This window comes from Scyliorhinus canicula, chromosome 28 (assembly GCF_902713615.1).
Source record: "Scyliorhinus canicula chromosome 28, sScyCan1.1, whole genome shotgun sequence".
NCBI classification, from domain to species: domain Eukaryota; kingdom Metazoa; phylum Chordata; class Chondrichthyes; order Carcharhiniformes; family Scyliorhinidae; genus Scyliorhinus; species Scyliorhinus canicula.
In genome coordinates, this window is record NC_052173.1 from 10930059 (window position 1) to 10944557 (window position 14499).

The window sequence follows — 14499 nt, forward strand, 5'->3', positions numbered from 1 at the left end:
TCCCTAATATTTGTAATATTTCTCCCTGTCCCTAATATTTGTAATATTTCTCGCCGTCCCTAATATTTGGAATATTTCTCCCCTGTCCCTAATATTTGGACTATTTCTCCCCCGTCCCTAATATTTGGAATATTTCTCCCCCGTCCCTAATATTTCGAATATTTCTCCCCCGTCCCTAATAGAACATAGAACATAGAACAGTACAGCACAGAACAGGCCCTTCGGCCCTCGATGTTGTGCCGAGCAATGATCACCCTACTTAAACCCACGTAACCCGTACACCCGTAACCCAACAATCCCCCCCATTAACCTTACACTACGGGCAATTTAGCATGGCCAATCCACCTAACCCGCACATCTTTGGACTGTGGGAGGAAACCGGAGCACCCGGAGGAAACCCACGCACACACGGGGAGGACGTGCAGACTCCGCACAGACAGTGACCCAGCCGGGAACCGAACCTGGGACCCTGGAGCTGTGAAGCATTTATGCTAACCACCATGCTACCGTGAGGCCCCTAATATTTGGAATATTTCTCCCCCGTCCCTAATATTTGGAATATTTCTCCCCCGTCGCTAATATTTAGAATATTTCACCCCGTCCCTAATATTTGGAATATTTATCCCCGTCCCTAATATTTGTAATATTTCTCCCCTGTCCCTAATATTTGTAATATTTCTCCCCGTCCCTAATATTTGTAATATTTCTCCCCGTCCCTAATATTTGTAATATTTCTCCCCGTCCCTAATATTTGTAATATTTCTCCCCCGTCCCTAATATTTGTAATATTTCTCCCCCGTCCCTAATATTTGGAATATTTCTCCCCCGTCCCTAATATTTGTAATATTTCTCCCCGTCCCTAATATTTGTAATATTTCTCCCCGTCCCTAATATTTGTAATATTTCTCCCCCGTCCCTAATATTTGGAATATTTCTCCCCCGTCCCTAATATTTGGAATATTTCTCCCCGTCCCTAATATTTGTAATATTTCTCCCCCGTCCCTAATATTTGGAATATTTCTCCCCGTCCCTAATATTTGTAATATTTCTCCCCCGTCCCTAATATTTGGAATATTTCTCCCCGTCCCTAATATTTGGAATATTTCTCCCCCGTCCCTAATATTTGGAATATTTCTCCCCGTCCCTAATATTTGGAATATTTCTCCCCGTCCCTAATATTTGTAATATTTCTCCCCCGTCCCTAATATTTGTAATATTTCTCCCCCGTCCCTAATATTTGGAATATTTCTCCCCGTCCCTAATATTTGTAATATTTCTCCCCCGTCCCTAATATTTGTAATATTTCTCCCCGTCCCTAATATTTGGAATATTTCTCCCCCGTCCCTAATATTTGTAATATTTCTCCCCGTCCCTAATATTTGTAATATTTCTCCCCGTCCCTAATATTTGGAATATTTCTCCCCCGTCCCTAATATTTGTAATATTTCTCCCCCGTCCCTAATATTTGTAATATTTCTCCCCGTCCCTAATATTTGTAATATTTCTCCCCGTCCCTAATATTTGTAATATTTCTCCCCCGTCCCTAATATTTGTAATATTTCTCCCCGTCCCTAATATTTGTAATATTTCTCCCCGTCCCTAATATTTGTAATATTTCTCCCCGTCCCTAATATTTGGAATATTTCTCCCCCGTCCCTAATATTTGTAATATTTCTCCCCCGTCCCTAATATTTGTAATATTTCTCCCCCGTCCCTAATATTTGTAATATTTCTCCCCGTCCCTAATATTTGTAATATTTCTCCCCGTCCCTAATATTTGTAATATTTCTCCCCGTCCCTAATATTTGGAATATTTCTCCCCCGTCCCTAATATTTGTAATATTTCTCACCTGTCCCTAATATTTGTAATATTTCTCCCCCGTCCCTAATATTTGGAATATTTCTCCCCGTCCCTAATATTTGGAATATTTCTCCCCGTCCCTAATATTTGGAATATTTCTCCCCCGTCCCTAATATTTGGAATATTTCTCCCCGTCCCTAATATTTGTAATATTTCTCCCCGTCCCTAATATTTGGAATATTTCTCCCCGTCCCTAATATTTGGAATATTTCTCCCCCGTCCCTAATATTTGGAATATTTCTCCCCGTCCCTAATATTTGGAATATTTCTCCCCCGTCCCTAATATTTGGAATATTTCTCCCCGTCCCTAATATTTGGAATATTTCTCCCCCGTCCCTAATATTTGGAATATTTCTCGCCTGTTTCATTGGGCAGAATGGGCCGGGATTCCCCCTGAAGCCGAGCCGCTGGCCCGCAGCCAGGCGGAGGGAGTTGGACGCAGACGGAGGGAGCGGAGGCAGACGGAAGGAGCCGGTGAGGGGAACCTGGGGAGTGAGGCAGCGCCGCAGGGACGGACACTGGGATTGGGTGAGAGGGGGTTAGGGTTCAGGTGAGGGAGACGCGGACTCGGTGAGTGCGGGGCCTCGGGGACCGGCTCCGGTTTGAATCCCGCTCTCGGCTCCGGGCGCAGCGGCTGCGAGTTGACTTCGCGCCGGGGTAGCGACACCGACACCCGCGGTGAGGCGTGACTCGGAATCGGGCCTCTTGTTGGAAATGCGGCTCTGAGCGGAGGCCCCGGGCTCCGGTTAGAAACGGCCCTGATGGGGAATCAGGTTTGGCGGCTTCGTCTGTAACCCGGAGCTCCCGTCCCGAGAGACCGTCTCCACCCGCCGTACAGCCCCGGCCTGGGTTACAGCCCGGCCCTCGGTTACAGACACCGGGCCCGGGCACAGCCCCGGCCTGGGTTACAGCCCCGGCCTGGGTTACAGACACTGGGCCCGGGCACAGCCCCGGCCTGGGTTACAGACACTGGGCCCGGGCACAGCCCCGGCCTGGGTTACAGACACTGGGCCCGGGCACAGCCCCGGCCTGGGTTACAGACACTGGGCCCGGGCACAGCCCCGGCCTGGGTTACGGACACTGGGCCCGGGCACAGCCCCAGCCTGGGTTACAGCCCCGGCCTGGGTTACAGACACTGGGCCCGGGCACAGCCCCGGCCTGGGTTACAGCCCGGCCCTCGGTTACAGACACCGGGCCCGGGCACAGCCCCGGCCTGGGTTACAGCCCCGGCCTGGGTTACAGACACTGGGCCCGGGCACAGCCCCGGCCTGGGTTACAGACACTGGGCCCGGGCACAGCCCCGGCCTGGGTTACAGCCCGGCCCTCGGTTACAGACACCGGGCCCGGGCACAGCCCCGGCCTGGGTTACAGCCCCGGCCTGGGTTACAGACACTGGGCCCGGGCACAGCCCCGGCCTGGGTTACAGACACTGGGCCCGGGCACAGCCCCGGCCTGGGTTACAGACACTGGGCCCGGGCACAGCCCCGGCCTGGGTTACAAACACTGGGCCCGGGCACAGCCCCGGCCTGGGTTACAGACACTGGGCCCGGGCACAGCCCCGGCCTGGGTTACGGACACTGGGCCCGGGCACAGCCCCGGCCTGGGTTACAGCCCCGGCCTGGGTTACAGACACTGGGCCCGGGCACAGCCCCGGCCTGGGTTACGGACACTGGGCCCGGGCACAGCCCCGGCCTGGGTTACGGACACTGGGCCCGGGCACAGCCCCGGCCTGGGTTACAAACACTGGGCCCGGGCACAGCCCCGGCCTGGGTTACAGACACTGGGCCCGGGCACAGTCCCGGCCTGGGTTACGGACACTGGGCCCGGGCACAGCCCCGGCCTGGGTTACGGACACTGGGCCCGGGCACAGCCCCGGCCTGGGTTACAAACACTGGGCCCGGGCACATCCCCGGCCTGGGTTACGGACACTGGGCCCGGGCACAGCCCCGGCCTGGGTTACGGACACTGGGCCCGGGCACAGCCCCGGCCTGGGTTACGGACACTGGGCCCGGACACAGCCCCGGCCTGGGTTACTGACACTGGGCCCGGGCACAGCCCCGGCCTGGGTTACGGACACTGGGCCCTGGCACAGCCCCGGCCTGGGTTACAGACACTGGGCCCTGGCACAGCCCCGGCCTGGGTTACAGACACTGGGCCCGGGCACAGCCCCGGCCTGGGTTACAGACACTGGGCCCGGGCACAGCCCCGGTCTGGGTTACGGACACTGGGCCCGGGCACAGCCCCGGCCTGGGTTACGGACACTGGGCCCGGGCACAGCCCCGGCCTGGGTTACGGACACTGGGCCCGGGCACAGCCCCTGCCTGAGTTACGGACACTGGGCCCGGGCACAGCCCCGGCCTGGGTTACGGACACTGGGCCCGGGCACAGCCCCGGCCTGGGTTACAGACACTGGGCCCGGGCACAGCCCCGGCCTGGGTTACGGACACTGGGCACATACACAGCCCCGGCCTGAGTTATGGACACTGGGCCCGGGCACAGCCCCGGCCTGGGTTACAGACACTGGGCCCGGGCACAGCCCCTGCCTGGGTTACGGGCACTGGGCCCAGCCCCTGCCTGGGTTACGGGCACTGGGCCCGGGCACCGCCCCGGCCTGGGTTACGGACACTGGGCCCGGGCACAGCCCCGGCCTGGGTTACCGACACTGGGCCCGGGCACAGCCCCGGCCTGGGTTACGGACACTGGGCCCGGGCACAGCCCCGGCCTGGGTTACAGACACTGGGCCCGGGCACAGCCCCGGCCTGGGTTACAGACACTGGGCACATACACAGCCCCTGCCTGGGCCCGGGCACAGCCCCGGTCTGGGTTACAGACACTGGGCCCGGGCACAGCCCCGGCCTGGGTTACGGTCACTGGGCCCGGGCACAGCCCCAGCCTGGGTTACAGACACTGGGCACATACACAGCCCTGGCCTGGGTTACGGACACTGGGCCCGGGCACAGCCCCTGCCTGGGTTATGGATACCGGGCACAGCCCCTGCCTGGGTTATGGACACTGGGCCCGGGCACAGCCCCAGCCTGGGTTACAGACACTGGGCACATACACAGCCCTGGCCTGGGTTACGGACACTGGGCCCGGGCACAGCCCCAGCCTGGGTTACAGACACTGGGCACATACACAGCCCTGGCCTGGGTTACGGACACTGGGCCCGGGCACAGCCCCTGCCTGGGTTATGGATACCGGGCCCGGGCACAGCCCCTGCCTGGGTTACGGACACTGGGCCCGGGTACAGCCCCTGCCTGGGTTATGGATACCGGGCCTGGGCACAGCCCCGGCCTGGGTTCACTGAGCTGATGCTGGGGGAAGGGAATGTGTATTGTCCAGGTCAGACTGTCATCGTTTTGATTTGTTATTTGTCATTTAACATCGAGATACATTTTAGACACCCACCCTAGCCAGTGCGTGTGGGTTCTATTATTGCAGTGTGGGTTTGTTTGTACAATTTCTACAGAGGACATTATGGTATTTAGTGGACTGGAATTGCAGTCCTAGTTAGCAGCAGACAATGGAAAAAGAAATGAATTTGCCAGCAACCAATACCCACCTGAAAAATGTAATGTACCATTCCCTGAGCAAGCAGGAGGATAATATGGCGGGGCCGAGGTGGAGGGGGGGATCACAGCTTGGTTCTAGTTTGCTTCTAGTGGTTTTTCTCCCTAGTACTGTCAATCTTGGCTCAGTCTGTTGCCTCAGTCAGAAAACTGTTGGTTTATGCACCAGGACATGAACAGAAAAATCAAGGCTGAACATCCAGTGGAGTACTGAGGGAGTTCTGCGTTGTTAGTGGTGTCAGCTTTCAGATGAGATTTTAAACCAAGGCATCATCTGCATCTCTGGATGTCAAGGATCCTCTGGCACTATTTCAAGGAAGAGCAGGAGAATTCACTGTTGACCCCAGCAGTTTTTATTGCAGAATTGTTAGCACAGGCCATTTAGCTCATCGTTTCCGCACCAGTTCTCCAAGTGAGCAATTCACCATTTCCACACCGTCTCCCTGTAACTCTGCCCATTCTTCCTGTTCAGATAAGTTTAATTCCCTCTTGAATGTCTCGATTGTACCTGCCTCTATTACACTCGCAGGTGGCATATTCCAGATCTTAACCACTTACTGCATTAAATATATTTCCTCGTGGCATCATTCACTAATGGTAACAATTTCTCCATCTACTCTGTCCAGATCTCTCATGACAGCCTCTATCAAATTTCCTCCCAACCTTCTCCAAGGTGCATCTATGTAACTGAAGTTCTTCAGTCTTGGAACCATCCTCGTGAATCTTTACTACACTCTATTGCCTTCACATCTTTCCTAAATCCTGAGACCCAGAATTGGACACAAGCTCAGCTGAAGATGAACTAGTGTTTTATCCACGTTTAACAGAATTGACTCGATAGACTGAATGGCCTCCTTCTGCACTGATGATTCTATAACCTCCTTGCTTTTGTACCCTATGCCTCTATTAACAAAGCCTACAATACTGGTTTATTAACCACAATGACTTATGCATTCATGCACCTCCTGCACCCCCTTTTAGAATTGAACCATTATTGTCTCGTGTCCTTCTGAGAATCACATCACACTTTTCTGCATTAAATTTCATCTGCCACTTTAGAACATAGAATATTACAGCGCAGTACAGGCCCTTCGGCCCTCGATGTTGCACCGACCTGTGAAACCCCTCTAAAGCCCATCTACACTATTCCCTTATCGTCCATATGCCTATCCAATGACCATTTGAATGCGTTTAGTGTTGGCGAGTCCACTACTGTTGCAGGCAGGGCATTCCACGCCCTTACTACTCTCTAAGTAAAGAACCTACCTCTGACATCTGTCCTATATCTATCTCCCCTCAATTTAAAGCTATGTCCCCTCGTGCTAGCCATCACCATCCGAGGAAAAATGGCTCTCACTGTCCAACCTATCTAATCCTCTGATCATCTTGTACTCTTGGCCTCTCATTCCATCAACTTGTCTGTCTTTCATGATTTCTACACCATCCTCCTCACTGTTCATAATACTTTTAAGGTTCATATCATTTGCACATTCTGGAGTTGTGCCCTTTACATAAGGTCTATAAATCACTGACGAGCACTGACCCATGGGAAACTTTGCTACAAACCTTCCTCCAGCCTGTAAAACATCCATTAACCACTACTCTGTTTCCAGTCACTCAGCCAATTTTGTATCCATATTGCTCCTCCTTTCACTTTATTCCATGAATTTTGCTCACACATCTGTTATGGGGCACTTTATCTTTTGAAGTCCACTTAACATCAACAGCAGTACCCTCTGTTACCTCTTCAAAACTCTCCAGCTAGTTTAACACAATCTCCCTTTGACTAATCTGCTGGCTTTTCTTAATTAACCTGAATTTGCCCAAGTCACAGTTAATGTTGTTGATTATTGTATCTAGAAGCTTCCCCACCACCGTGGTTAAAGAACAAAGAAAAGTACAGCACAGGAACAGGCCCTTCGGCCCTCCAAGCCTGTGCCGACCATGCTGCCTGTCTAAACTAGAATCTTCTACACTTCCTGGGTCCGTATCCCTCTATTCCCATCCTATTCATGTATTTGTCAAGATGCCCCTTAAATGTCACTGTCGTCCCTGCTTCCACCCCCTCCTCCTTCAGCGAGTTTCAGACACCCACTACCCTCTGTGTAAAAAAAAAAACTTGCCTCGTACATCTCCTCTAAACCTTGCCCCTTGCACTTTAAACCTATGCCTCCTAGTAATTGACCCCTCTACCCTGGGAAAAAGCCTCTGACTATCCACTCTATCTGTGCCCCTCATAATTTTGTAGACCTCTATCAGGTTGCCCCTCAACCTCCTTTGTTCCAGTGAGAACAAACCGAGTTTATTCAACCTCTCCTCATAGCTAATGCCCTCCATACCAGGCAACATCCTGGTGAATCTCTTCTGCACCCTCTCTAAAGCCTCCACATCCTTCTGGTAGTGTGGTGACCAGAATTGAACACTATACTCCAAGTGTGGCCTAACTAAGGTTCTATACAGCTGCAACATGACTTGCCAATTCTTATACTCAATGCCCTGGCCGATGAAGGCAAGCATGCCGTATGCCTTCTTGACTACCTTCTCCACCTGTGTTGCCCCTTTCAGTGACCTGTAGTTTCTAAGCTTATCTTTGTACCTTTTGAACAAGGGTGCAACATTTACAATTCTCCAGTCCTCTGGCTCCATCCCGGAGTCTAAGGACAACTGGAAAATTATGGTCAATATTTCTCCAATTGCCCTTCGTATCCTTGGATGCATCTTGGTGGCACAGTTGCCTCACAGCACAAAGGACTCGGGTTCAGTTCTGACCTTGGGTAACTCTGGAGTTTGCACGTTCTCCCACAGTCCGAAAGATGTGCAGGTTAGGTGGATTTGCCATGTTAAATTGCCCCTTAGTCCAAAGATGTGTACATTAGATAGGATTACGGGGATAGGGTGGGTACAGTGCTCTTTCAGAGGGCCAGTGTAGACATGATAGGCAGAATGACCCCCTTCTGCACTGTAGGGAATCTGGATTCATTTAGTCCTGGTGCCTTTCAATAACTCTTCCATCCTTCAAAATCAGCATCAAAAACAATTATCTCATTATCACAGAAAATGCTGGACAATCTGAGCAGGTCTGACAGCATCTGTGGGGAGAGAAGGGAGCTAACATTGCAAGCCTGGATGACACTAGAGGTGGAGAGAAGTGGAAATAGGGTCAGATTTATACTGTACTGGGGAGAGCGGTGAGGCTGGATAGGGGGGCCAGCGATAGTTGGAGATTGACAAAGATGTCGAGGACAGAAGACAAAAGGAATGTAAATGGGGGGTGATTAAGGCTCAAAAGGGTCACTGTCGGCCCCCTCTTAGCCTTAATCACCGCGGTAATTTGTTTTTATCTCATCACATTGTTGTGGGAGTTTGCTGTGTGCAAATTACCCGTTATGTTTCCAACTTTAAAGCAGTGACCTCCATTTATAGAACTTCATTGCTGCAAAGCACTGAGACACTGATCATGAAAGATTTTCGAAAGGTTCAAGTCTTTGTTTCTAAAGCTATGCGTGTGTTTCAGATCTGCCACAATGGTGTCCTCCAAAAGACTTGCAGACCTTGGCTACAGGATGTTCTCGGGATCGATGATACTACTGACAGTATATGGTGGTTACCTGTGTAGTGCCCGTGCCTACCGTTTCTTCCAGAGGCAAAAGACCTTAAAGGCAGCGGCTGAAGAACAAGTCAATGAAATTATAAAGGACTAAGCTGTCCAAGCCATGGGAAGCAAAAGCCTCTTTCTACTGTGTGACAAAAATGAATGATATTTAACGTTATGTAATGACCAGAATCAGTTTTTAAAACCTATTCAGTAGAAAAATTAAGATGTGGATAAATAGTTATGTTTGAAAATTATTTTCTGCTGTGTGGTGTAACTTTGACCATTAGTTTAAGTTTTGACAGGTGAGCTGGCTTATCTTTAACTAGAAAACTGAATTGTAGCCTCTATTCCTCACACTTAAAAGCAAAGCATTTCAATTTAAACATTTTTTAAATCCATTTACAGGACATGGGCGTCGCTGGCTAGGCCAGCATTTGTTGCCCATCTCTAATTGCCCCTTGAGAAGGTGGTGGTGAGCTGCCTTCTTGAACCGCTGCAGTCCATGTGGTGTAGGTACACCCACAGTGCTGTTAGGGAGGGAGTCCCACGATTTTGACCCAGTGACAGTGAGGAAACAGCTGCTATATTTCTAAGTCAGGATGGTGAGTGACTTGGGGAACCTCCAGGTGGGGGGTGGGGGGTTTGCATGACAAGATGTCTTGAGACAGTATTTTGACCAAGTGAAGGGATGGCAATTATCGTTCAAAGTTAGGATGGTGCATAATTTGGTGGGTACTCGTAAATCACTGAGTTTTGAAACAAATTTTACAGAAATGGTATGATCTTATTGAATGGTGGAGCAAGTCCTCTGTTTCCATACCTCTGCTGCCCTTGTTCTTCTAGGTGGTAGCAGTCATGGTTTTGCAAGGTGGTTGGTGCATTGTGGCTGGATTTGCAGAATGTTGTGCAGACCAGACAGAATGCTGGGGGTGGAGGGAGTCGATTATTTAATGGTGGCAGGTAGGATGCTAAACATTGCAGCCTCTCCTCCACACCAATGCTTTGCTTGTACAATACATATGGGTACTAACAAATGTGGTTTGTATGTCAAACTGCACAATAGGTGCAATAATAATTGTACATAATAGATATACATTAGAAATTATTAGTGTTGAATACTCATGTACATGCAGGACAGTTACTGAGGCTGTTTTAAACCTTTTAATTAAAAATAGAGGCTTACTGGGGGTGCAGTTTGCTCTCATTATTGTTCACCCCTTGGTACCTTGTCTATTCTTCATGCAAGCTCCGAAGAGTATTTTCAATTTTAGTTCTGATTAAGGGTACATAGCCAGAATATTAACCTGAACTTGGCCTCAGTAACTGCCCTGCATGATTCTAAATGTATCTCTGTATTAAAAAAATGTACAGTTATTTGACATACAATCCACAATGTGCACTGGTGTGCAGGAGGATTTTCGTTTGTTAATTTATTGAAGCTACTACTCTGAAAAATAACATTTAGGGAGTTTAAGGACCTGAAAAGCGATTCAGGAAATAAACCAAATCCTAATGAGAACTACCTCCAATTGAAGATTGAGTCAAATGCACCATGTGTTCAGTGTGACAAATCCCTGATGGTTACAGATTTTCTAAATTTGTATTTTCCCCAAAATAATGTTACATTCCTGGCGTGACAGTCACAAAATTCCATTTTCTGCTTAAATAGCCACCCCACCACTAGTAATCCCGATTCTGAAATTACAGGTGGCATTCTGCAGGCCCACTGCAGCGAATGGGTGATTTTGGGACATTCAAGTTGTCGTCATAGTTCAAAAAGGGCTGTATCCCCATTCACATCAACTGGCAACTTGGCTTTCAAACTCTATGGGATTTCAATCCACACACTTAAATCAATTGTGAGAAAATAAAATGGAAACATTCAATTTAAAATATTTAATGACACTTTTATTGCAGTGTACCCAGTAAAAAAACACATTGAATCAACAAGAACGAACAGAGGAACCTCCACCAACACATCCACAGCTTGTTATCTTGCAAACATTAGTCTGTATTGACAGAAATTTTGATGCATTGATTAAAATGCAAGACAGTATTTATTTTGGTTATTACAGTGCCGTCCTTTCCCCCAATCACTCCCATTGCTAAAGCCACTCCGATCTAGTCACTGGCATGCTGGTGACTCTATGCTGCAGCCAGCAATAGGCTGGCTCGGGGACTCAGCAACCATTCTGCAGGGTTTGAAAAAGGCACAGTAAAACTGAAAAGTAATATTCGACAGTAATATTAACAGTTCAACATGAAAACAAACCGAAAAGAGTTGGTGCCGCATCCAACAAAAAGTAACCTCGTTGGCTTTTCCTCCCCACATCAGTTCAGGCACCCATTATAGTCAATTACTTCAACTATCTAACACCAAGATAGGACTTTGTCACTAAAATATATATTCTACATACTCAACAATTAGAACCTCCCGCACAAAATGGAAACACTCCAGGCTGACAGTGGGCATTTGTTCTCAGCATCCACCAAGAAACCATTGCTCCCACACAGGAATTTCACTAAAGTGGAAATACTGACTGTTTTCCGGTCTCCTTCACGACACAGATACGAGTTGTGTTCCCTTCCTTACCTCCTTCCTCCAACCCAATGTTGAGATTGCCTAACCCACGACTAACCAGTAATTGAACCTGGCTCAGTTTCACAGCAGGTAGTAATATCATTTGAGTCTTTGGGGTTTTTTTATTAATTTTTCTCAAATAAAGAGAGTATATTCCATTTTGGAACAATTTATTTTTTCCTTTAGCTTTCAGGCCTCCTTACAGCAAACTCCAAATGGTTGATAACGTGGTCAGATACTAGGACTGAAAAAAAAAATAATCATTGACCATTTATTCAGTTATACCATTTGACTCTAACAGCACAACCACAAACCATGACAGATCACGCCCAGTTATTGTAACTTCATTGCAATGTTAATGTTCTTGTGACAATAATAAAGATTATTATTGGTACAAGTTCCATCACTTCATTATGACTGGTCCAGAATGGTATTACAAAAATTCAAAAGAGACCAATCCATTCAAAAGATTGATTTAAATTGTAAATCTTTTAATAAAGTAAGGAAGCAATGTTACATAGACCAAGTCACTTTATTTAAAATGAGATCCAGTTTGCAATTTTGAAATCACTGCTTTCTATATCGTATTTCAGTGATCTCCAGAGGATTCATTGGTCCCAAATCCATCCCAGCTTTTCCAGGCTGCACACATTAGAATATACTGACTCAAGATGCTAGCTGTATAATACGGAGACACCCAAATCAAATTAGATGTAGAATGATGATTTGGATGGCAACAGTGTAGGCACAAGCATGGCATAGCACTAGTGCTAGGTCATGCCCAGAATTTAAATATGGCTAGTGAATTCCTGGACCAAAAATTAACTTTGGATAACAGGGGTCCATTCTCCTTGCCGCAACTGCCTCCCCCTCCAACAAGTTAAAGAAAAAACAAAGAGGAGTCACACAAGGAGGAGAAATGAGCAGGCAGCAGGACCAGGCATTGTTAATACATGCCAGTTGACCAGGGATACCAAAAATTGAACAGTGGACATTTTCTGTCACAAATTCATACCAGTTACAAGGGCATCATCCTGAAGGACGCGGAGGAAACTTGCAGAGTCTGCAGCGCAGTGAGAAGCTCAGGGTCTCGCTGTCAATTTGAAAATATCCTAATACTTAGTTACGTGATGAGAGATCAAAGATTCATCTGCTTAGGTCACAACACAGACACACACTTGCTGACATCATTTGTGCCAGAGAGGTTGGCAAATCTTCCAGAAAATGAGTGCCTGACTATCGTGAAATTTCTATGAACGCAACTGCCACAGACAAAAATAGACACAACATGCAGGTTGGCAGACAATTACGAGGCTAAAGTTCAAATATGCAGCTCATAAAGCTGAAAAAGGACCAAAAAAGTGAAAGGCACACACGACATCATAGAATCACTGACAGGTACTGGAATACCACTTTCCTCCCCACCTTTCCATATAAAAAGAGAAAGGATTTGACAGGAAACATTGTCTGAGGTGGTGGTAATAGACAGGTTGGAGGGTAGGAATTTTTAAAAAAAGTATTCAAGACTATTCTCTTCCCAGAAGAATGCTTGAGCTATATTCTCTTCTTTTCCAGAGAGATGTTTAGTTATTCTCACCTAAAGTCAGGCCTGCTCCCACAGGCTTCCTAGCCAGACGCAATGCATTTAATAGATCTACTTCAAAAGCTTAGCATCAGCTGTGATTAAATGCAAGCTGTATCCAGCCTGGTGTTAGACCAACAGTACATGCCTGGAATCTTCTCTGGTTGCAGTTTTAACAGTGTTGAGGCATTTTACAGGCCTGTTTTTGCACTGAGGAAACATAATTTAGTATCTATTTTGCCTGCAAAGAAATAAAAAGGAGGGAAATGAATCGATTACTTTCACACAAAGTACTTTTTGTTCTCGCATAAAACCTTGCCCCTTCAGTCAACAGCTTTTGGGGGACATGTGCACCATTTCTGCGGAGAATATTTCAGTCAATGGGTGGGCTTTGCCACGATTCGCTTCTGCTGATGTCAGTTTCACCAGTGCAAACACAAATATTAAAATGTAAAATGCAGACTTTATTACAGAATTCAAAATGTCCTACACTAGTCTTGTACCCTAACCCTTCTACCTCTCCACTAAGCTATCCACAAAGCGGCCTAGCAGCACCACGTTTTTCACAATTCAAGACAGAGTGCGAGTTTGCTACAATAATAATAATCTTTATTGTCACAAGTAGGCTTATATTAACACTGCAATGAAGTTACTGTGAAAAGCCCCCTAGTCACCACATTCCAGCACCTGTTTGGGTCACAGGGAGAATTCAGAATGTCCAATTCACCTAACAGCACGTCTTTCGGGCCAAATTACTGCTGCCTCCAGAAAACTGAAAATGGGAGAAATGATTATTGGAATCTCAACATCACAGGCTGTACATTTCAAGGAAATTCTGCACTTGACAGTGAATTATTTTCCAACCCCATGTATTGAAGATTAAATTGGTCAAGAACCATTTTGCGATACCGGTGAACCCAGCTGGTAGAAGATCATGTGGGAGGAACAAATCACCTAGCTTACATGGGGAGGGCAGATTATAAACGTGAACGTGTGTGTTCAGGGCAAAACCATTTTAAAGTGCAGCCTTCATTAGAAATGCAAGTGGGACCAAGTTCTGGTCAACTGTGCCATTGTTTTTGAGTCATCTCCCATAATCCTCTACAGTTTGTCAACGAGAACACCGTCAGGTGAGAAGGCGTTTTAGACCAATTGTAAAATCAATTGTTTTGTGGGTCAAAGTCTCTGTAGTCTGTAATTTTCCTATGCAGTCATTCAAAGAGCCCAGACTGGCATCTTTATGGTCATTCCACATTAAGGATCTTAATAGAGACTCCAGAAATTAACACAAACTAGATGCGGAGGGTCACA

General features: G+C 47.8%; 1 protein-coding gene across 2 annotated transcripts; it reads left to right on the plus strand.

The window, feature by feature from the left end:
- Positions 1-2111: 2111 nt before the first annotated feature.
- LOC119958125 (cytochrome c oxidase assembly protein COX14 homolog) lies at positions 2112-10424 on the plus strand. Of its 2 annotated transcripts, none has more exons than XR_005458962.1 (2): positions 2112-2389; positions 8945-10424. XR_005458962.1 is itself a non-coding variant. In XM_038786384.1 (2 exons), exon 2 carries the CDS (start codon positions 8955-8957, stop codon positions 9129-9131), a length of 177 nt encoding a protein of 58 aa, XP_038642312.1. In that variant the 5' UTR covers positions 2263-2411; positions 8945-8954; the 3' UTR covers positions 9132-9279. The 2 variants fall into 2 exon arrangements, 1 of the variants encoding a protein (XP_038642312.1); XM_038786384.1 differs by having other exon boundaries at positions 2263-2411; positions 8945-9279.
- Positions 10425-14499: the final 4075 nt, after the last annotated feature.